General features: G+C 42.6%; 1 protein-coding gene across 1 annotated transcript in view; it reads right to left on the minus strand.

The window, feature by feature from the left end:
* akt3b (v-akt murine thymoma viral oncogene homolog 3b) overlaps positions 1 to 16496 on the minus strand; it is a 25135-nt gene continuing 8639 nt past the window's right edge. The window contains exons 4-14 of the mRNA XM_079499457.1: positions 15408 to 15519; positions 13232 to 13376; positions 11609 to 11740; positions 8808 to 8873; positions 8255 to 8323; positions 7660 to 7782; positions 7106 to 7234; positions 6099 to 6313; positions 4073 to 4160; positions 2424 to 2526; positions 1 to 1003 (exon numbers count right to left, since the gene is read on the minus strand). Coding sequence (XP_079355583.1) covers positions 918 to 1003; positions 2424 to 2526; positions 4073 to 4160; positions 6099 to 6313; positions 7106 to 7234; positions 7660 to 7782; positions 8255 to 8323; positions 8808 to 8873; positions 11609 to 11740; positions 13232 to 13376; positions 15408 to 15519 — 1268 coding nt within the window. The 3' untranslated portion in view covers positions 1 to 917. The remainder of the gene's footprint in view (positions 1004 to 2423; positions 2527 to 4072; positions 4161 to 6098; positions 6314 to 7105; positions 7235 to 7659; positions 7783 to 8254; positions 8324 to 8807; positions 8874 to 11608; positions 11741 to 13231; positions 13377 to 15407; positions 15520 to 16496) is intronic.

Consider the following 16496-nt stretch of genomic DNA (forward strand, 5'->3'; position numbering starts at 1 on the left):
TGGAATTTAAAGTTTCATCGTTTTATTAAGCTCAATATCTCAATATTTGTTTGCGGTACAGCACTTTGGTCAACCTTGGCTGTTTTACAAATAAAATTAACCTTTTTGAAAAATCTTGGAAAAGTTCTCAGCTATTCAAAAGCTGTCCGTGGCCAAATATGTATCAATTTGGGGGTGCTTGACATCAATCTTACTATGACACGTCACCAATGAACACAGAACACACATTGTTGTCACCAACAATAACCAGTAACTCTTACCACCACAATTTGAACCATTACTTTTTATCGACAAAGTACTAGCAAAGTTGAGGCTCGTAGAAAATGTTGAGTTTACGACACTGCCAGGGCATCCGCGTGAGCTTGTCTCGTAATTACGTATCTCCAACATGACTTGAAGGCAGGATTATTCTCAACTAAGAATGACCCCCAAACCCCCACACACATGCCCTCCCACTCCCCCAAAACACCCTGTCGGTATGATACGAAACATCTGCACACATAAGGCAACATTTTTGGTTTTGTTCCCTAAAACGGCTCTTCCAAACCAAGTGCAAAAGAGTCAAACGAAAACAAAAAGGAAATAAAAAACAACAACAACCAAAATAACAACCAAGAACGCAACCGGGTTGACAACCTAATACTGACAGAGAGAAAAAATAAATAACAAAAACATTGCCTTCTGCAGTAAATAGCGCTGAAAATGTAGGAGACTTTTTTTTTAGTGTGGGGAGACCGGTTTGAGTCTATCCCACTGTGCAAAACCTCTTTTAAAGTCCCTAGAAAGACTTCTCCCAGTCTGCGTGGCAGCAGAGAAGGAGAAAAAGAGGGGAGACTTTTTTCCTAAAATGGCTACGCGTTTTCCTCAAAATGGCCACGAATGGGGGCAATACTGGCTGGCCGGCTGGGTTGGAGCGCTCACTCTCGCCCACTGGCCGAGTAGGAGAACTGTGGGAAATGGGGCCTTCGCTCGCTGTCGGCCGCGTCCATCCCGTCTTCATCAACTGAAAGGAAGAAAGGGAGAATGTTATTAGTGTTAACCAAGGGGGCAGTGAGGCTATTCAACGTTGAAGCTCTGGGTCCTAGTGGTAGGAGGAGGGACTACAGGCGGACCCGTGGATTCATGACCGGGAAACCCCGTGCAGCTGGGCTTTAACGTTGATCGCTCGGTTGCCCTACGTCACTCAGGACCTCAAAGTTGAGGTCCGGGGAGGGACTTCCGGCAGTCTTCCGGGTGCTTCAAAACGCCACTGAGCAACTTCCACTGACATGAATAGCTGTGGGGGCGGAGCTTCGCGCCAGTTCAGTCTCTATTATATATATATACTCTATGGTGTTAACCACTCAAACCCTATTATACTATGTTAAAATAGCAGATCTACAAGCTTGCAACACATTGTGAGCTTGTGAATCTGCTATTTTATATCTCTTATTTTATATTTTTGATGAATGTTTGCCTATTAGGACATGCCCAGAATGGGGATACTAGGGTTGATCTGGCCTAGCCAGCGTGAGTTCTGGTCTAGGGGGTGGATCCTATTGGTTCACCGATCTGAACTACAGATCCCACAACAAAAATGCTCATTTACAGCTTAAATTTGTGGAAAGTAAAGAATCGGCTCCCTCACTCCATATGACAATGTTCAATGCCTGTGTGTTCGGATCGATTGGTCAACCCATTTATTAGTAGGATGTCCACCTGCTCTCTCTGCCCACCAGAAACGCACCCAGAAACGAGGTCCAGAAACGCACCCACCCACTGCTCTCTTTCTCAATACCTGTCCCAGGCCAGAGCATCCTCGATCGTCCACTTCATTGGATGTGTAAATCTAATCCTTTATCAGGCTTCTTCTTTGGAATCAAAGTCTGATTCCCTGTGGTCACTACAGTAGGCACAATGCCCTATATCTTGCGCCACCCCTTACCCCTTATCCCTAAACTTATTTTCCCATTTTTTACTATTTTAAAACATTTTTAAAATAGTACAAATAGCCGATCTACAAGATAACGTGTCGATGTAGATTGGTTAGTTGAACTATTTTGAAATGTTTTAAAATAGTAAAAAATTGCAAATAAGTTTAGGGATAAGGGGTAAGGGATGGCGCAAGATGGAGCCCTATAGTGTACCATCAAACGTTCATGGGGCCACTGTGAATCGCCAGCAATGTATGGGTTTTGCTGTGCTCTCTGGGGGTGTCCTGGATTCCTAGTAGTTTGTGTTGAAGCCAAAATGAAGGCAAGTGTACACGGACACGGCACACTGTGGCCGGGTGTTACTGGGAGGAGGGTGCAGTGTTAATAAACCCAAGAGAACCAAACATGGGAACAAATGACTATGCTGCCTGGAAGACAAATAATGAAGATAAAGAAACTTTAAGCTGCAGTGACAGATGCACTTGGTAAACTGTGAAACATGCCACTCACATTTTTCTGGGGGAGTGATGGTGATGGTCTGAGCCGTGAACTCCTCGTCAAAGTATCGTGTGTCCGTCTCTGAGGAGACCTGTGGCATGAAGGGCGGGACCAGCTGGAGAGGACAGGTAATGGGACGGTATCTGTGTCATTTTAGATTTTAGCTATACAAATAGCGACATTGAGAAAACTCTTAGGATTTATGTACAACATTGGTTTAGAAAAGTGGTATAAAAAATAGCAGATCTACAAGCTCGCAGCCACTTTGTGACGCACTCATCTGCTATTTCTGACATTGTTTATTATTATTTTTTAAATACAAATCTTCTCTTCTGGGGGTCTCTGGCATAAAAAAAATTCAGATAGGGGTCCACGGTCAAATATATATATATATCAATTTGGGTGGTCCTTTGAACCACCTTTTCTCCTCTACACCAAATATCTGATATTTTTGGCCAGAATATGGAAGCTGGGTTTTTTGGTACAGTAGATGGATCAACTGCAGAATTCACCAGACATTTCTACATTTTCTCCCAGCACCATGAACGGTTTTAAGGTAAAGATACTCCATAACTACATGCTGACAAATTTGGTTGTTGTATAGTACAACAACCAAATTTGTCAAAGTATTTGTATACTCAATATCAAATTTCAGGCTCACATTGGTAAATGGTGCATTTATATAGCCCTTATACAGCCCTCCCCCTATCCACAAGGAGGAGCAGTGCACCAAAGCATTATGGGAATTGTAGTCCAGAAAGGAAGTGAGCCCAGTGTCCATGACATCATGGAGCCCATGGACACTTTGAAAACCTAAAATATATATTAAAAACATATTACCCACATAAAAACCCCAGGAAAGTGTTTTGTGTCTCCCAAACTAAAATAAGATCTGGTTGCAAAAGGGGTGAAATGTATCCCTTTAACACTGAGAGACAAGGGCTCTTCCTTTTCACAAAAACAGATGCTTAAATCAGCATTCAGTGGGGACACCAATGCCCGCTCCCGTTCATCATGATTGGCAGAAGGCCCCTCTCTATCCTGATTGGATGAAGGCTGGGCCACCTAGCCAAAAACGAAACCGAAGGTTCTTTGACCCCAGGGGTTAACTGGGGACAGGGAGGAACTTCTTATATGGTCAGCACACTCTATGGTAGGGAGGATTATCACAACAAAACAAAAAAATAAGTGATATTTGAATTAAGTGAAATCACTGAATATACCTTTAAGGCAGGTATGGTGACTGCCAAAAAAATGTATACTGATAAACTGGAAGTCTCCAGCTTCTCCATGTTTCAAGAGATGGCTCTAACGAGATGCTCTCCATTGCTAAGCTGGAACAAATCCAAAAAATGTGGATGCCATTCCTGTCAATGCTTGACATGGTGCAACCGTGCATCTTTCACTATTGGACTCATAATGTAACTATCTCTGCTTTCTGATGGTCATCGATCCCACCTATGTGTCCCCTTGTTTTGTTCTTTTGTGTGTATGTGTGTGCGTGTGTCTCTCTGGTATGTAGTGTTAAGCTTACCTTTCTGTCATTTGATGTCTTGTATCGTTGTGTTGTCTTGTCTTGTATTTGACAAATGTAATAAAGTATGTAAAAAAAAAACCCACAGAGGATTTTACAGTGTAGCGGCTATAGACCCTGAACATACCTTCTTGTCGTAGACGTCCTGCCAGTCGACGGTGACGAAGTAACTGTGACGCATGATCTCCTTAGCATCATCCGGCCCTCCGCCCAGCCTGCCGGTGAAAACCAAACATCATGCACCGCTCTTTCATGTCGCCATCATTTGAACAAGAATATCTGCCTCTGCCGCTGAACCCAAAAATAACTTCCCAGGGTGAATGAGTTCACTCCCTTCAGGTGCAGTAGCCTCCTTTCCTACTCTGTTTCCATCTATGTTGGAATCGAGACAAAAGGTCCATCTCACAGTGGGTTATTAACTCCAGCCAAATGCTTGCACTGTACAGTTTGTGGAGATCGTTTCGTTTTTGACTAAATATTGATCATATGCATTTGATTAAATTTGGTTTATTGCATTAACTATAATGCAATAAAAGCACACCCATGCACACATCATCCACAACACCCAACGTTTACCTGCACAGCTACACCAAAGGACTGCAATGGAAATAATCTTTCTTGTGACCATTGTGTGCAGTTGTATTTTGTGCTTACGTATGATCATTGTTAACAAAGATGGCAAATCAAATCAAATTCTGTTTGACTGGTATGGATGAACACCTTGGCATTACATTTCGTCACTTGGTAATGAAAGCCTACTAGCATCATGTTTAGATGCTAGAGGACATCAAAGAAGGCCCCATGATGTCTAAAATGGATGCATTTGTACGGTCACGTGATGAGAGAATACAGACCATGTAGACTTAACATCGAAAACAACACATGCCACAGTTTCGGTTTTGTTTTTGCAATAAGAATATTGACAACAAGGCAGACGTGGGCACTTGCTCAGCTATGGCCTCATTTGGGCATGGCGCACAGGGCTCAAGCCCACTTCTGCCAACTCAGCGCTGTTCGAGTTGCATACCGATAGGCTGGAAATCAGTTACGATCGTTCCCTTGCCGTGAACATGTTACGCAAAAAGGGTCGTCAGACCTGATGAAGAACCAAGGTGGTCGAAACGTTGTACGTTTTGAATACATTTTCCACTAGGTTACAGTGTGCAAACTTCCCTTCCTTCTTCTCCAAAGTGGATAGTGAACCTCAGGATTTTACAAGCCACCATAGCCTGAAGACAACAAAAAGGTATTGCATCCGTGTGTAACGTTTAGCTCCACCAGATTGCGGCAGCATTGAGTTCACAAGTTCCCTCCTCCTGCCTGGATCTGGGCTCTCTCAAGCAGAAACGATAAATAAATAAGCAGCGGGACAAAAATGATATCTCTCCATAATAATTTTGAGTTGTAGTCTTGTTAGGTTGTGTTTACATTTGCACTGTGGCAGCGCTTCAATACGTCATCAGTATCGCGTTGATCCCGCCTCTAGCGGCCGCATACGGCCGCATATCTCTCTGGTCAGAAATGGCTCGGAGTACATCGTCTCTGCCCGAGAGGGACCAGGTGGGAGCAGGAGGAGGAACTCACTGCTGCCACCAGCTGGCGCAGTCAGGTTAACGTTTAGCACCCTGAGCTGGAATCTAACCCCGATCTCCAACTCAGTAGACCAGGCAGGCAACAAGCCACGCCAAGAGAGCTAGCTCCCTTGGAGGAGAAGGTCAGGTCTTTTGCATGGTCGTTACACGTGCATGTGAACAAACATCATCATGTTGGTTAAGTCTTCTAGATTTAAGATCAGAGTAAGCAGAGTAAGAGTCAGCTGTGTGAGTCAACAACTGTCTTTATGAACTGGAAAATATGTAGCTGTTCCAGCATATTTGCTTGTTGACTCATTGAGTCAAGAGACTCCCTTGGGTTCCTGGGCATGTCTCTGTCCGGATGTACAATGTGGGAGTGTTCAAATGTTTGAGTTTGTATGTGTGCATGCATGTGGAGGCAGAATGCTTCGCTTCCATATTTGTATTAATTTAAAAGATACGTGTGTTATTTTTAAAAAAAAAATACATTTGTGCGCTGGTGTCGCACTCCCAAAATATCCGATTTACAAGCTGTGTTCGTGTGCATGTGCGTGTGCATGTGCGTGTCCATCCGTGTACCGTTTGTTGGGATCCTTGATGAGCAGGCCAGACAGCAGGGACTTGGCGTCGGACGATAGGGTTCGTGGGAACTTGATCTCCTCCATGAGGATGAGCTCAAACAGCTTCTCGTGGTCCTGGTTGTAGAAGGGCAGCCGGCCGCACATCATCTCGTACGTGACCACGCCCAGCCCCCACCAGTCCACCGCTCGGCCGTAGTCATTGTCCTCTAGGACCTGGACGTTGGGAGGAGGGACGGTCATTCAATACGCAGCGGCAGGATGTTAGATGTGGTGTATGATAGTAGAGCCCGACCCCTTATGACCGTTATGTTTGCCTTACTTTGTGACTTCGGTATTGGCAATCATGCAGCTGATGTGTCCCGATTTTTTTACGTGTTAAATTTACCATTACCAAATGTTTTAAACAGGGCTGAAGTGGTTAAATAAAATAAAGTTCAGTTCGTATGCATTTTATATTTACTTATATTGTTTAATTAAAGTTCTTAGAACTGAAATGCCACATATGTCGACTGTAATCCTAATTCATCGGTCCTTGGGATTGCGGAGGATGCACTAAAATTGTGAGGAAGTGTGGGCAATGGTTTTCTTGATTGGCTAACCCGACACAGGGTTAGCCAATCAACCCACGGCGATATTATATTTTTGAGTGCCGGTAGCCCCTCCTATGTCCAGCTTTTGGTGTGTGTAACCCAAATTGTGTCCTAACACAAACATTAAATGCCATTGACAATGAATGGACAATTTTGAGTGTTTGTGTAAACACAAACATTGCGTAACACAAACATTGAAGACGAAGGTGAGGACGCAAATTCAGATTGGCCGGAATGAGATGATGTATGATGATGTACGATGATAAAAGCGACCCCTCACTTCTCACGGGTGTGATTTTTTTTACAAAACATATTGGTCAAAACATTGGTGGTCTAGGATGTTCCAAAATCAGGATAGGCATTGGACCCTAAAATGTGGTATCGGTGGGGCTCTAATCATGATAAAGCATCTGACCTCAGGAGCCAGGTACTCTGGTGTTCCACAGAAGGTCTTCATGGTGGCAGCGTCAGTGATGCCCTCTTTGCAGAGGCCAAAGTCAGTGATCTTGATGTGGCCATCTTTATCCAACATAAGGTTCTCCAGCTGGTTGAGGTTAACATGACAACAGAAGGTGATGTTATCGTGCCATTAGGACTACTATTGTAGAAATGTAGATAAAAGTAGATTGAATATTATGTACAGTAGAAGTAGTTGTTTGTCCCTGCCTGTCTGTCATGTTACAGTACATGTGAGGATTGAATAAAAAATAATTTGAGCAAAAACTTGATTCATTTCGAATAGTGGATACAATAATTTCATGTCTGCATTCCTTTGTTCCAATTATTCATTATGATAATTTTCCCATGACCTCAAGTAAAGAATTGCTAATGCAAAAAAAGATAAGAAAGGGAATTGTGTGGTTTCTTCATATAACATTAGACATCACATCATGTTTTGAGATCAGCAAACACATACAGTAGGCCAGCCCTATGTTGTACAGATGTAGTTAATAGTGTGTACTAGTGTACCTTCAGATCACGGTAGACGATCTTAGCAGAATGTAGGTAGTCTAATGCGGAGACAATCTCAGCACCATAGAAGCGGGTCCGATCCTCAGAGAACACTCGCTCTCTTGATAAGTGGAAAAACAGCTGCCGAACAGAGAAGAAAGCACATCAATAGTACCCTAGCAGCATCCCTGGCGGGGATGGGATTACACCAGGTGAGATTAAATCACATGTTTAATACATGGCAGGGAGAAGTCTTGTACATTTTCTGTATAAGGCTTACAGAAAAAAGGAAGGGGAAAAAAACCCCGCTCTAAATCTCTAATCTGCTCGATATGAGGAGATTGATGCCAAAGTGGTAGCATGTTAGAGGCTGGTGTAATTTAGAAACCTTGGTTTTTTTCCAACCGCGGCAAATGGACAGCAAACAAGTTACCAGTGCAATGAAGGAATACAGCTTATACAGGGGGGTTATTTTACCGTTTAAATGCACAGATATGTGATATGTGATAATAATGATGAAGGGAACTTTGTTTTGAACTCTTTGAGACACCCCGTTTTGAAGTGGAAACCTCATCGTGCCCATGAAGGTAATAATGGCATGGCTGCTCCTTACCTCTCCTCCGTTGACGTATTCCATGACAAAGCACAGTCGATCCTTAGTCTGGAACGAATACTTCAGAGACTAAAAGAAAAACAGGTATTACATTTACAGTAGATATGTAGGTTGTTAGTTAAGCTTAAATTAGGTATGGTATTTTTTAACTGTTTAATATTTGTATGTGGGAGTACTACGGATGGAAATTAGCTACTAGCTAAATCCAGCATATTTACATGAAATCATGCTTATTGTTGAAATGTTCATTAATGTGCACTGTTCCGAAAATAAACAAATAAAGTAAAAAGTGATCTTTTTTTATTTTGTTTTTGAGTGATGGCCTCTGAACTGCATAAAATAAAATCTGAATCTAAAATCATCAGTGTCCTTCGAGTCGTTACTCTTTCCACAGCGCTTCTCAAAGCAGTCGTGGAATTGAGAAGGTTGAGGGTCTGTGTCTTCCCTTTCAGACAAATTGCGTGTGGATCAATTTCAAGACAAAGCTTCTGTTAACGCGTCACCGATCTAGCTAGATGCAATGTTACCCGAGTGTTGGGTGGGCCATACTCACAGTTAAGAATGGATGTCGGGTGTTTTTTAATACCCTACTTTCTGTGAGCGTGTGAGCAACTTCATCCTGTGATACAAAGAGAAAGAAGAAAGAAACAAAGATGGGAGACAGGTCAGCACTCAGAGTTTTGCTAAAATGTGATGTTTGCGTCAGAGAATCTTTCATGTGACAGAAATCAAATCAAAGTGCCTTTTTTCAAACAGTGAGTTGTTTAATCTGACTGATTTGGAATAATGAATAATGCATTTTTGTGCAGTGACACAAAATGTAAAGGCCCATCTTTGCACCAGAAATTAGTTTTCATTGGTTACATGGTTGGATGAAAGTGAAGTGTGTCTGCTTGTAGCCAATGTGTTTACATTATGTAGCTAGCTAACCTGTGGAAACAGATGATAAACTATTTTGTTCACTACAACTTGACAACTCAGCTGATGCGCTCATCAACACGCGAGGCCATTGGCTGCTTGGCACGGGCACTGGCTCCCCTACCAGCTCAGTGAGGTTAATCTATATACACAGTCTATACGAATCCTTTGAAATATGTACTGTATGTAATTGGTCAGGTACTGTTGTGAACACAGGGGGAATGTGAATAGATAGAAATGGCCCAGTATTTGTCTTCTGGTCTGTAGAATGTAAAATAAGAGCACTATGTGCTGTTTTCACTGTTGCTAGACTTAATAATACCAGTAAGACGCTTTGGCATGGGGGGGGTCAGATCAAATGAATTCTGTACTGGCCATATATGGAGCGTTGTACAGGGTTTGATGAGGTCTTACAAGGTTTGATGAGGACAGATCAACATATGGAATGTCAGAACAGGTCAGCTCCATATATGGAGATCTAAGGGTGGCAGCGGGGGCAGTGTCTTGAGTGTACAGGGTTTGATGAGGGCCCAGGTAGGGCCGGGCCTTAATCTTCGGGCCTGTTGAGAACTCTAGTTTTCACCGGCTGCCGGGCGTGGCTGCACTAATAACTTTGGGGCAGGCCCGTCTAGAGTTTAAATGGACAGGTATCAGTCAAAAGGGACACATCGAAGAGGAAGGATGGATGGGGAAGGATCAACATATGGAATGTCAGAACAGGTCAACTCCATATATGGAGATCAAAGGGTTTGAGGTTTGAGGTCAGATGTAGAGTTGCTGGCCAATATTGATGAGATCAGGGATCTCCATATATGGGCTTAATATTGATGACATCATGTGATGTCACAAGGCATCACCATATATAGGGGCGTGACCAACCAAACAAACAACTGACGGGAAATGCACGATTTCATAGTAAAAGCGACCTGTGATCGCAATAAAATGTGTGAAACCATAGTCATATAATGTAGGTATTTGGCATAAAAATTGAGATGTGAAATTTCTTATAGCACAGACCCAGAAAGTAAGAAAAAAACAATTGTTAAATTGAACGGTAATTCAAATATTACCTGTCATTTTATAATGGACGATTTACTTTACGGGCAACTAGAACATGACCTGTACTTGCCTGACATGCAAGTGCCTCTGAGACCGTAGTGTCAACCCCTGTAATATTTACAATATACTGTGGGCCTGTACAGACGAGGACGTATTCGGTGTTTCTGGGGCAAGTAATTAGCCGATCTACCCTTTTTGTCACACGGAGACGGCGTTTTGGGGGACTTTAACGGCTAATTTTGAAACTACCTTCCAGAGTGGGAAAGTTTGGAGACGCGACTTTCACGTCTCCGTGTGTACAGTGAATGCCGCCTAATTTGCTGAAACGGTGATGTCATAGTCCCCTCGCCCCTCCAAACTAACCAGTGTTAATGGTTTATTTCACCATAACCACTTACATATAAGTATCACAGCTATTTTATATTTGCACATAATGTCTATAAATCTCTTCTCCAAAAATAGCCGATCTGCAGCCCGCACGCATGCAAACCGTTGTTGAGATTGAGCAGGCATGCACGAGAGAGGAGTTGTGTGTGAGGAGCTGATCACAGATAGAGGGAAAGTGTTATATTTGGCCTATTATTTATGCTATATATTATTGACCGCGTCGCAGTCACAGTCACAGAGAGAGAGAGAGAGAGAGAGAGATGCTGCGTGTTAAAAAATAGAAGGGGCGCGCTCTCTCTCGCTCTCTCTCTCTCTCTCTCTCACACTCTCTCTCTCTCTCTCACACTTACTTTGTGCTTGCTGCTGTTTTCAGAAGAATTAATCCAAGGTTTGTCATATATTATGGTTTAGTAGGCATACACTTTAGCTGGTCAGTCAGTGTGTGCAGACTCAGAGAGAGAAGCAGCACTGCTCTGCTCATTAAATTGATATGACGCATATGCGCATCTGATCAAGATAATTAGTTATTTGGCAACACCTGTGTGAAATACCAACGCTTTCATATAGCCTTTAGAATAAGCTTTTTCTTTTTTTGTGGCCATCTACAGGCCAGCCATGTGTACTGCATCTTTATCTTGAAAACGAAGCAGTTTACCGGTCTCGAGTGGACGTCGTACATAATTAACATAACCGCAATGTAGACGCAGTAAAGTTTTATATCGTTCACAAAACTTAGGCGGGGAACAGCCCGCGACGTCCTCGTGAAGGCAGCCCCTGAAACTAGCACAGCTGCAGTGTTTGGAGGTGGCCTCCCATGTAGACCCTGTGTTCAGGTAGGAAGTAGGAACACTACTGGTTGATAAGGGGAATTACCTGAAGCTCAAAGCCTGTCTCAGCTAGGACATCAATCTTATGCTTTAAAGATTATTTCAGAGTGCTCTGGAGACAAGAAAACAATAGAAAATCTAAACCAATGAAGTGAACAACAACCTTGGCAATTATGACTTCCTTCTTCAGGATCTTCATGGCGTAATAGATGCCACTTGCTTTCTCTTTCACCAGAATGACCTTCCCAAAGGTGCCCTTCCCCAACAGCTTCAGATAGTCAAAGTCATTCATTGTCTGGAAAAGAGAAAGAGAAGTGAAACATAAAAACAATAACAACCTCAGAAAGCATCTGGTTCCCCAACGCTCAATATTCTTTCTTCCTCCGAACTGCATCCAGTGCTACTCCCTTACAAGCAGGATGGGAATTAACACTTTGAGGGCATTATATTAAATGACATATACCGAAGCTGCCGGGATTGTTTAATTACCTTTGGAGCATACGCTGAAGTATTTGCGCCTTTGATCCATGAAAATCCGCTTGAAAACACTCCAATGATTTGTTATTGAGCCGACAAAAAAGCTGTGATCCGGGTCATAGACAAAGAGCAAAGCGAGCTAAGATTGTCTCTACACCCTTGTTCACTTTGCATTGGACTCAGTTTCCCAGAAGCCCTTGCAAGCCGGCGGTTGGTTGATTTCCGGTTATGTCATCATAACGTGTCCGCCTCGTCACCAGGTCCGTGACAAATTCGCTATTTCTTTTAAATTATTACAAAACGGCAAATTAAACACAAAACAAATAGCGGGTTTAGCGTATTACGCAGGGGGAGACAATGGATTAAATAGCGTGGAACGCGGGTTATGCAGTTAAACTGTTAACACAAAGAAAACAACCTAAAAACTAAATGTCAGTAAAGTTAGGGTGAAATGAGTTTGTCCACTCTACAAGAAGCCACTTCATCAAATAACCACCATCCATCATGTAGAGGTCAGAAGTGACTTCTAAAGTTTCTTTATCATCTGGTCTTATCTCATTTCTTATCTTACAAGAAGTATAAAATGAAGTCGAAAGAGGACACTTTCACATGCCCTTTCTTTCCATGCTACTAAACTCTAAATGCAGTTCTAAGCGTCTGTTATCTTTAAATAACTAGAATGTTTTCAACAACAGAATATCAGTTGTACTTGGCAATTAAAGACGTTCAGATTCTATTTGTGACATCTTGTGCAGCCATACGTTTATGAAATGTGACTGCAAACATTGCATGCAATCTTATTTACATTAAGATGACACCTATTGCAGAGCTTCTCAAAGTGGGGGTTCGTGGGGGGGGGGGGGGGGGGTCCTCAGCAAAATGTGTTGATACATCATGCAGTTAGATGCGCGCTGCAGTGAAATTGTAGGCTACGGCTGAGAAAGATTAGTTAATTTGTGTCGGATAAGGGCCTATTGGTGGGTTTTCTGCTAGATATTAAGGCTTGTTTAGGGTGTGTTTTAGCAGGGGTTTCGCCTGGAAGGCTCTATAGAAAGTTAGAAACTCTTGAACGAAGTTGAACTGTGAGAAAGTGTACGTTCACATACGCCAGGAATGAACGCGTTCACAATGACGTTAATCAAGTAGAAAAACAGTATGTTCAGTTCACATTCACCCAAAATATGAACGGGTTCGTGAACGATCGTTCTGTGAACGCGTTCAGGGACAACACTGGGGTCCTTGACTTGAAGTTCAGTTTGAGAACCACACTGACCTATTGTGTTTATTTAGTGAAGCCAGACGATCTCACCTTTCGTTTGTGGTGGCTGATGGACGTGTCCATCTCCTCCTCGTTGACGTTCTCGATCTGCGAGGTGGGGCTGCAGAGGATGCCCTCCTCCTCCTGCTTGGCCAGAGAGTCAGCCACCATCTGGATGGCCTCAGCCCACTCATCCCTACGAACCATCACAACACCGTACCGTTAGCCTATTCAAACAGTGGTTCCAGGGGTCCTTGAGTGAGTGGGGGTCCCCAGCTAAATGATAGTTTGGAACCAAATGGACCCTTATGGGTCTGTAACTCAGAGAGTGTACAAATGGAACCAAACGGACCCTAACATCATATCGTGACACGTTTTGAGCTGGTAGATCTGCTATTTCCACTAATTTTGAAGATGTTTGAAAATACATGGCTAATATATTCATGTTGAACATGAATATTTCCACTATTCCACTATTATAGTTTTGTTTTGTATAACGTTATTAAATCATGTAAGATATTTGTCATATCTGCCCTGTGCAACTTTTGTTTACAATTATTTGAGCGACAATTAATCGCCAAGTACAATTTCATAATCATGACAGCAGTGTAGTGACTGTAGCCGAAAGACACAAAGCTGTGTCCTTCAACAGTTAGCATTAACTTGGACTCTCAGATGGACAGTGAACATCGACAATAGTCAGCTATGCCGGCAGTCATAGATTAAATGTATTAATTAACGTTTTTCCATTAGCTGCTACGAACTAATTAACTAGTAGGCTATGAGAAGAGCTTTGTAATGTTTACAATGAGCTTGACTACTATGGCTTAGGGCACAAGCCACAGTAGCACAGGCCAGAAAGAGAAGAGTTACTGTAGTGTGCTGGTACAACAATCAATACAACATAGCCACGACTTTAAAAAAGCTTCAAAGTCTAGCTTGGCCATTTACTTCCATACTGTACATCAGAGGAGCTCCATTCCAATAAAAAAAACATCCATTTGAAAAATGTGAGAGCTCCTCTGGCAAAATTGGTGCTATTAAAGTAATATTGACAATCCATTCTTGAGCCATCTTTAGCCCTCTACCACACAGCATCAATTGCAGGCTATAACCTTCTGTGATTTTAAATATCGAGCATCAAAACTTAAGTAATAGGGTGATTCCCCCCCTCAGGATTTGGGAGCGGAATCCTGCGACTTAGAGTTGCGGGCTTTGACATTCTCAGGCTGTGTTACACTGCCACACCTCTTTCTCCTACTTCCTGTCTTTCTTCTCACTGTGTTGACTGACTGAAGCCCACTCTGACCAATGAGAAGAATTAAATACTCAAGAACAGGGGTCTTCAACAGGGGGTCCGGGAGCCCAAGTGGGCCACAAAATATTTCTCATAGTGCGAAGCAGAAAAACAATTGAGGGTTTAAGGTGGTTACCTGTCTGAAAATACACATTAACATGAATCCAACACAATGCTACACATTGACAGTGCTGTCAAACAAGTCTATGAAATCTATGAAAAAGTTAAATCTGCAACACAATTGTATACAATATTTAGTGGGGGTCCCTGCTTCATCTCTCTCTCAGCTAGGGGATCCTTGGCCTGAAAATCATTGAAGACCCTTGCAAGAATAACAGACTTGGTCGAAACGTTGTGCTCACAGCGAGAAATAATGCTGTGAAAAAAGAAAAGATAGCACACTTGGGAACGCAAAAGCAGCATGTGGGTAGTTTTTCCTTCTGTTAAGAATAACAATACTACTCCCAGAGTCCAAAGTGAGTGCGTAGCCAAGGAGAACGTAATGCTGGAGGAGAACTCAACAAGCGGGGGAATTGTCAAAAATGAAGCCAGGCATGTTAGAAGCTGTCTCAGTGGGCTAAAGGCGCAAACCACATACTGCACTTGTTACAACGCAGGTTTGAATCCTAATCCTTAAACATGTGTGTGTGTGTGTGTGTGTGTGTGTGTGTGTGTGTGTGTGTGTGTGTGTGTGTGTGTGTGTGTGTGTGTGACTGGTTGACCTGATCACATGGGCACAAAATGCCATTGAGAGTCCGCGGTTCGATTCCTGAATGTCATTTTGCTGAATGTCATTCCCCTACTCTCTCTCCGCATGTCCTGTCTCTACTATTTCTGTCAAATAAAGGCCTATAAATGTAACAACAAAACATTTTATAAAAAACTATTCTTGAGCTAGTCCGTAGTGGATGAGAAGAAAAGTGAAGGAACCTCTCATCTGGGGAGTCTACGTGAAAGGTCCTCTCTATGACGGTGGTCCACTGGAGACAGCGGATGATGAATGTGTTTGGCTTGGGTCGCTCTGTCTTCATTAGTTGGCATTCTGAGAGAGAGAGGGGGGGGGGGGGGATATACAAAGACAGTTACTAGAACCCGACCCAAAGCAGTTTTTGGGTCCAATGCCGACCCCAATTAGCCCACTGATTACAGATTTATTATGACCGATATTTTGTTTTCCAAAAATATAAAAACACGAGAGTAGCTGAACTATAAACTCAGTGTGAGCTTGTATATCTAATATTTACAATAATAATATATTTATATAGAATAGCACAGCATGTACAAATCTCACATCCCATGCACAGAGCAGAGATTTGCTGGTTTTCTCTACCTGCCCACAGTGCCCAGGGGTCTAAGAGACACTGACGAGTAGTGAAGTTTAAGCACTTTCAACCTGGCATTCCTATTTTGAGACATGCCATTATAGGTGAACATTGACAAACTTTCCACAGAAATGTCAAAACGTTTCTCTTTTTTCCCCCCTTCTAAAATATCAGAATTGCCATGTTTAATAGGTGTGAGATGAAGTATATGCCTGGCTTAAGCTTATTCTTTTGTTGAGCTCACTGCAGTACTGTCAACATCAGGATGAGAGCATTAGCTAGTAAAATGATTGTAGTTTGTGTACAGGTGCTCTTATCTCAGAGTTTAGACCGTGTGCACAGACTGCAGTGCTGCTGTTGTGGCAGCAGTTGGTGGTGGTGTGGCATATAGTGACACTGGCACATGATTGGTTGCTGACGGCTAATGTTGCCAAAGTTTACAAAGCAGCCAACTTTTGCTGGTTGACAAAGAAACAATGCAGACTTCTGTGACATTGTGCCAACTTGTCACAGATCAGAGGAAAATAAAACTTCCAACAGCTAGAAACCAGACTTGCTTGCATGATGACTGCACAAACAACTTGACAATGTCGACTCCTGTAAACTTGATATTGCTGTGGAAAGGTTTGTACAGAGAACCAGGTGGAAACAAAGAATATGTACTTGTAAGCCTTTCTGAATAGGAGCAGAATAAAAA

Source organism: Electrona antarctica (assembly GCF_951216825.1).
Source record: "Electrona antarctica genome assembly, chromosome: 4".
Taxonomy (NCBI): domain Eukaryota; kingdom Metazoa; phylum Chordata; class Actinopteri; order Myctophiformes; family Myctophidae; genus Electrona; species Electrona antarctica.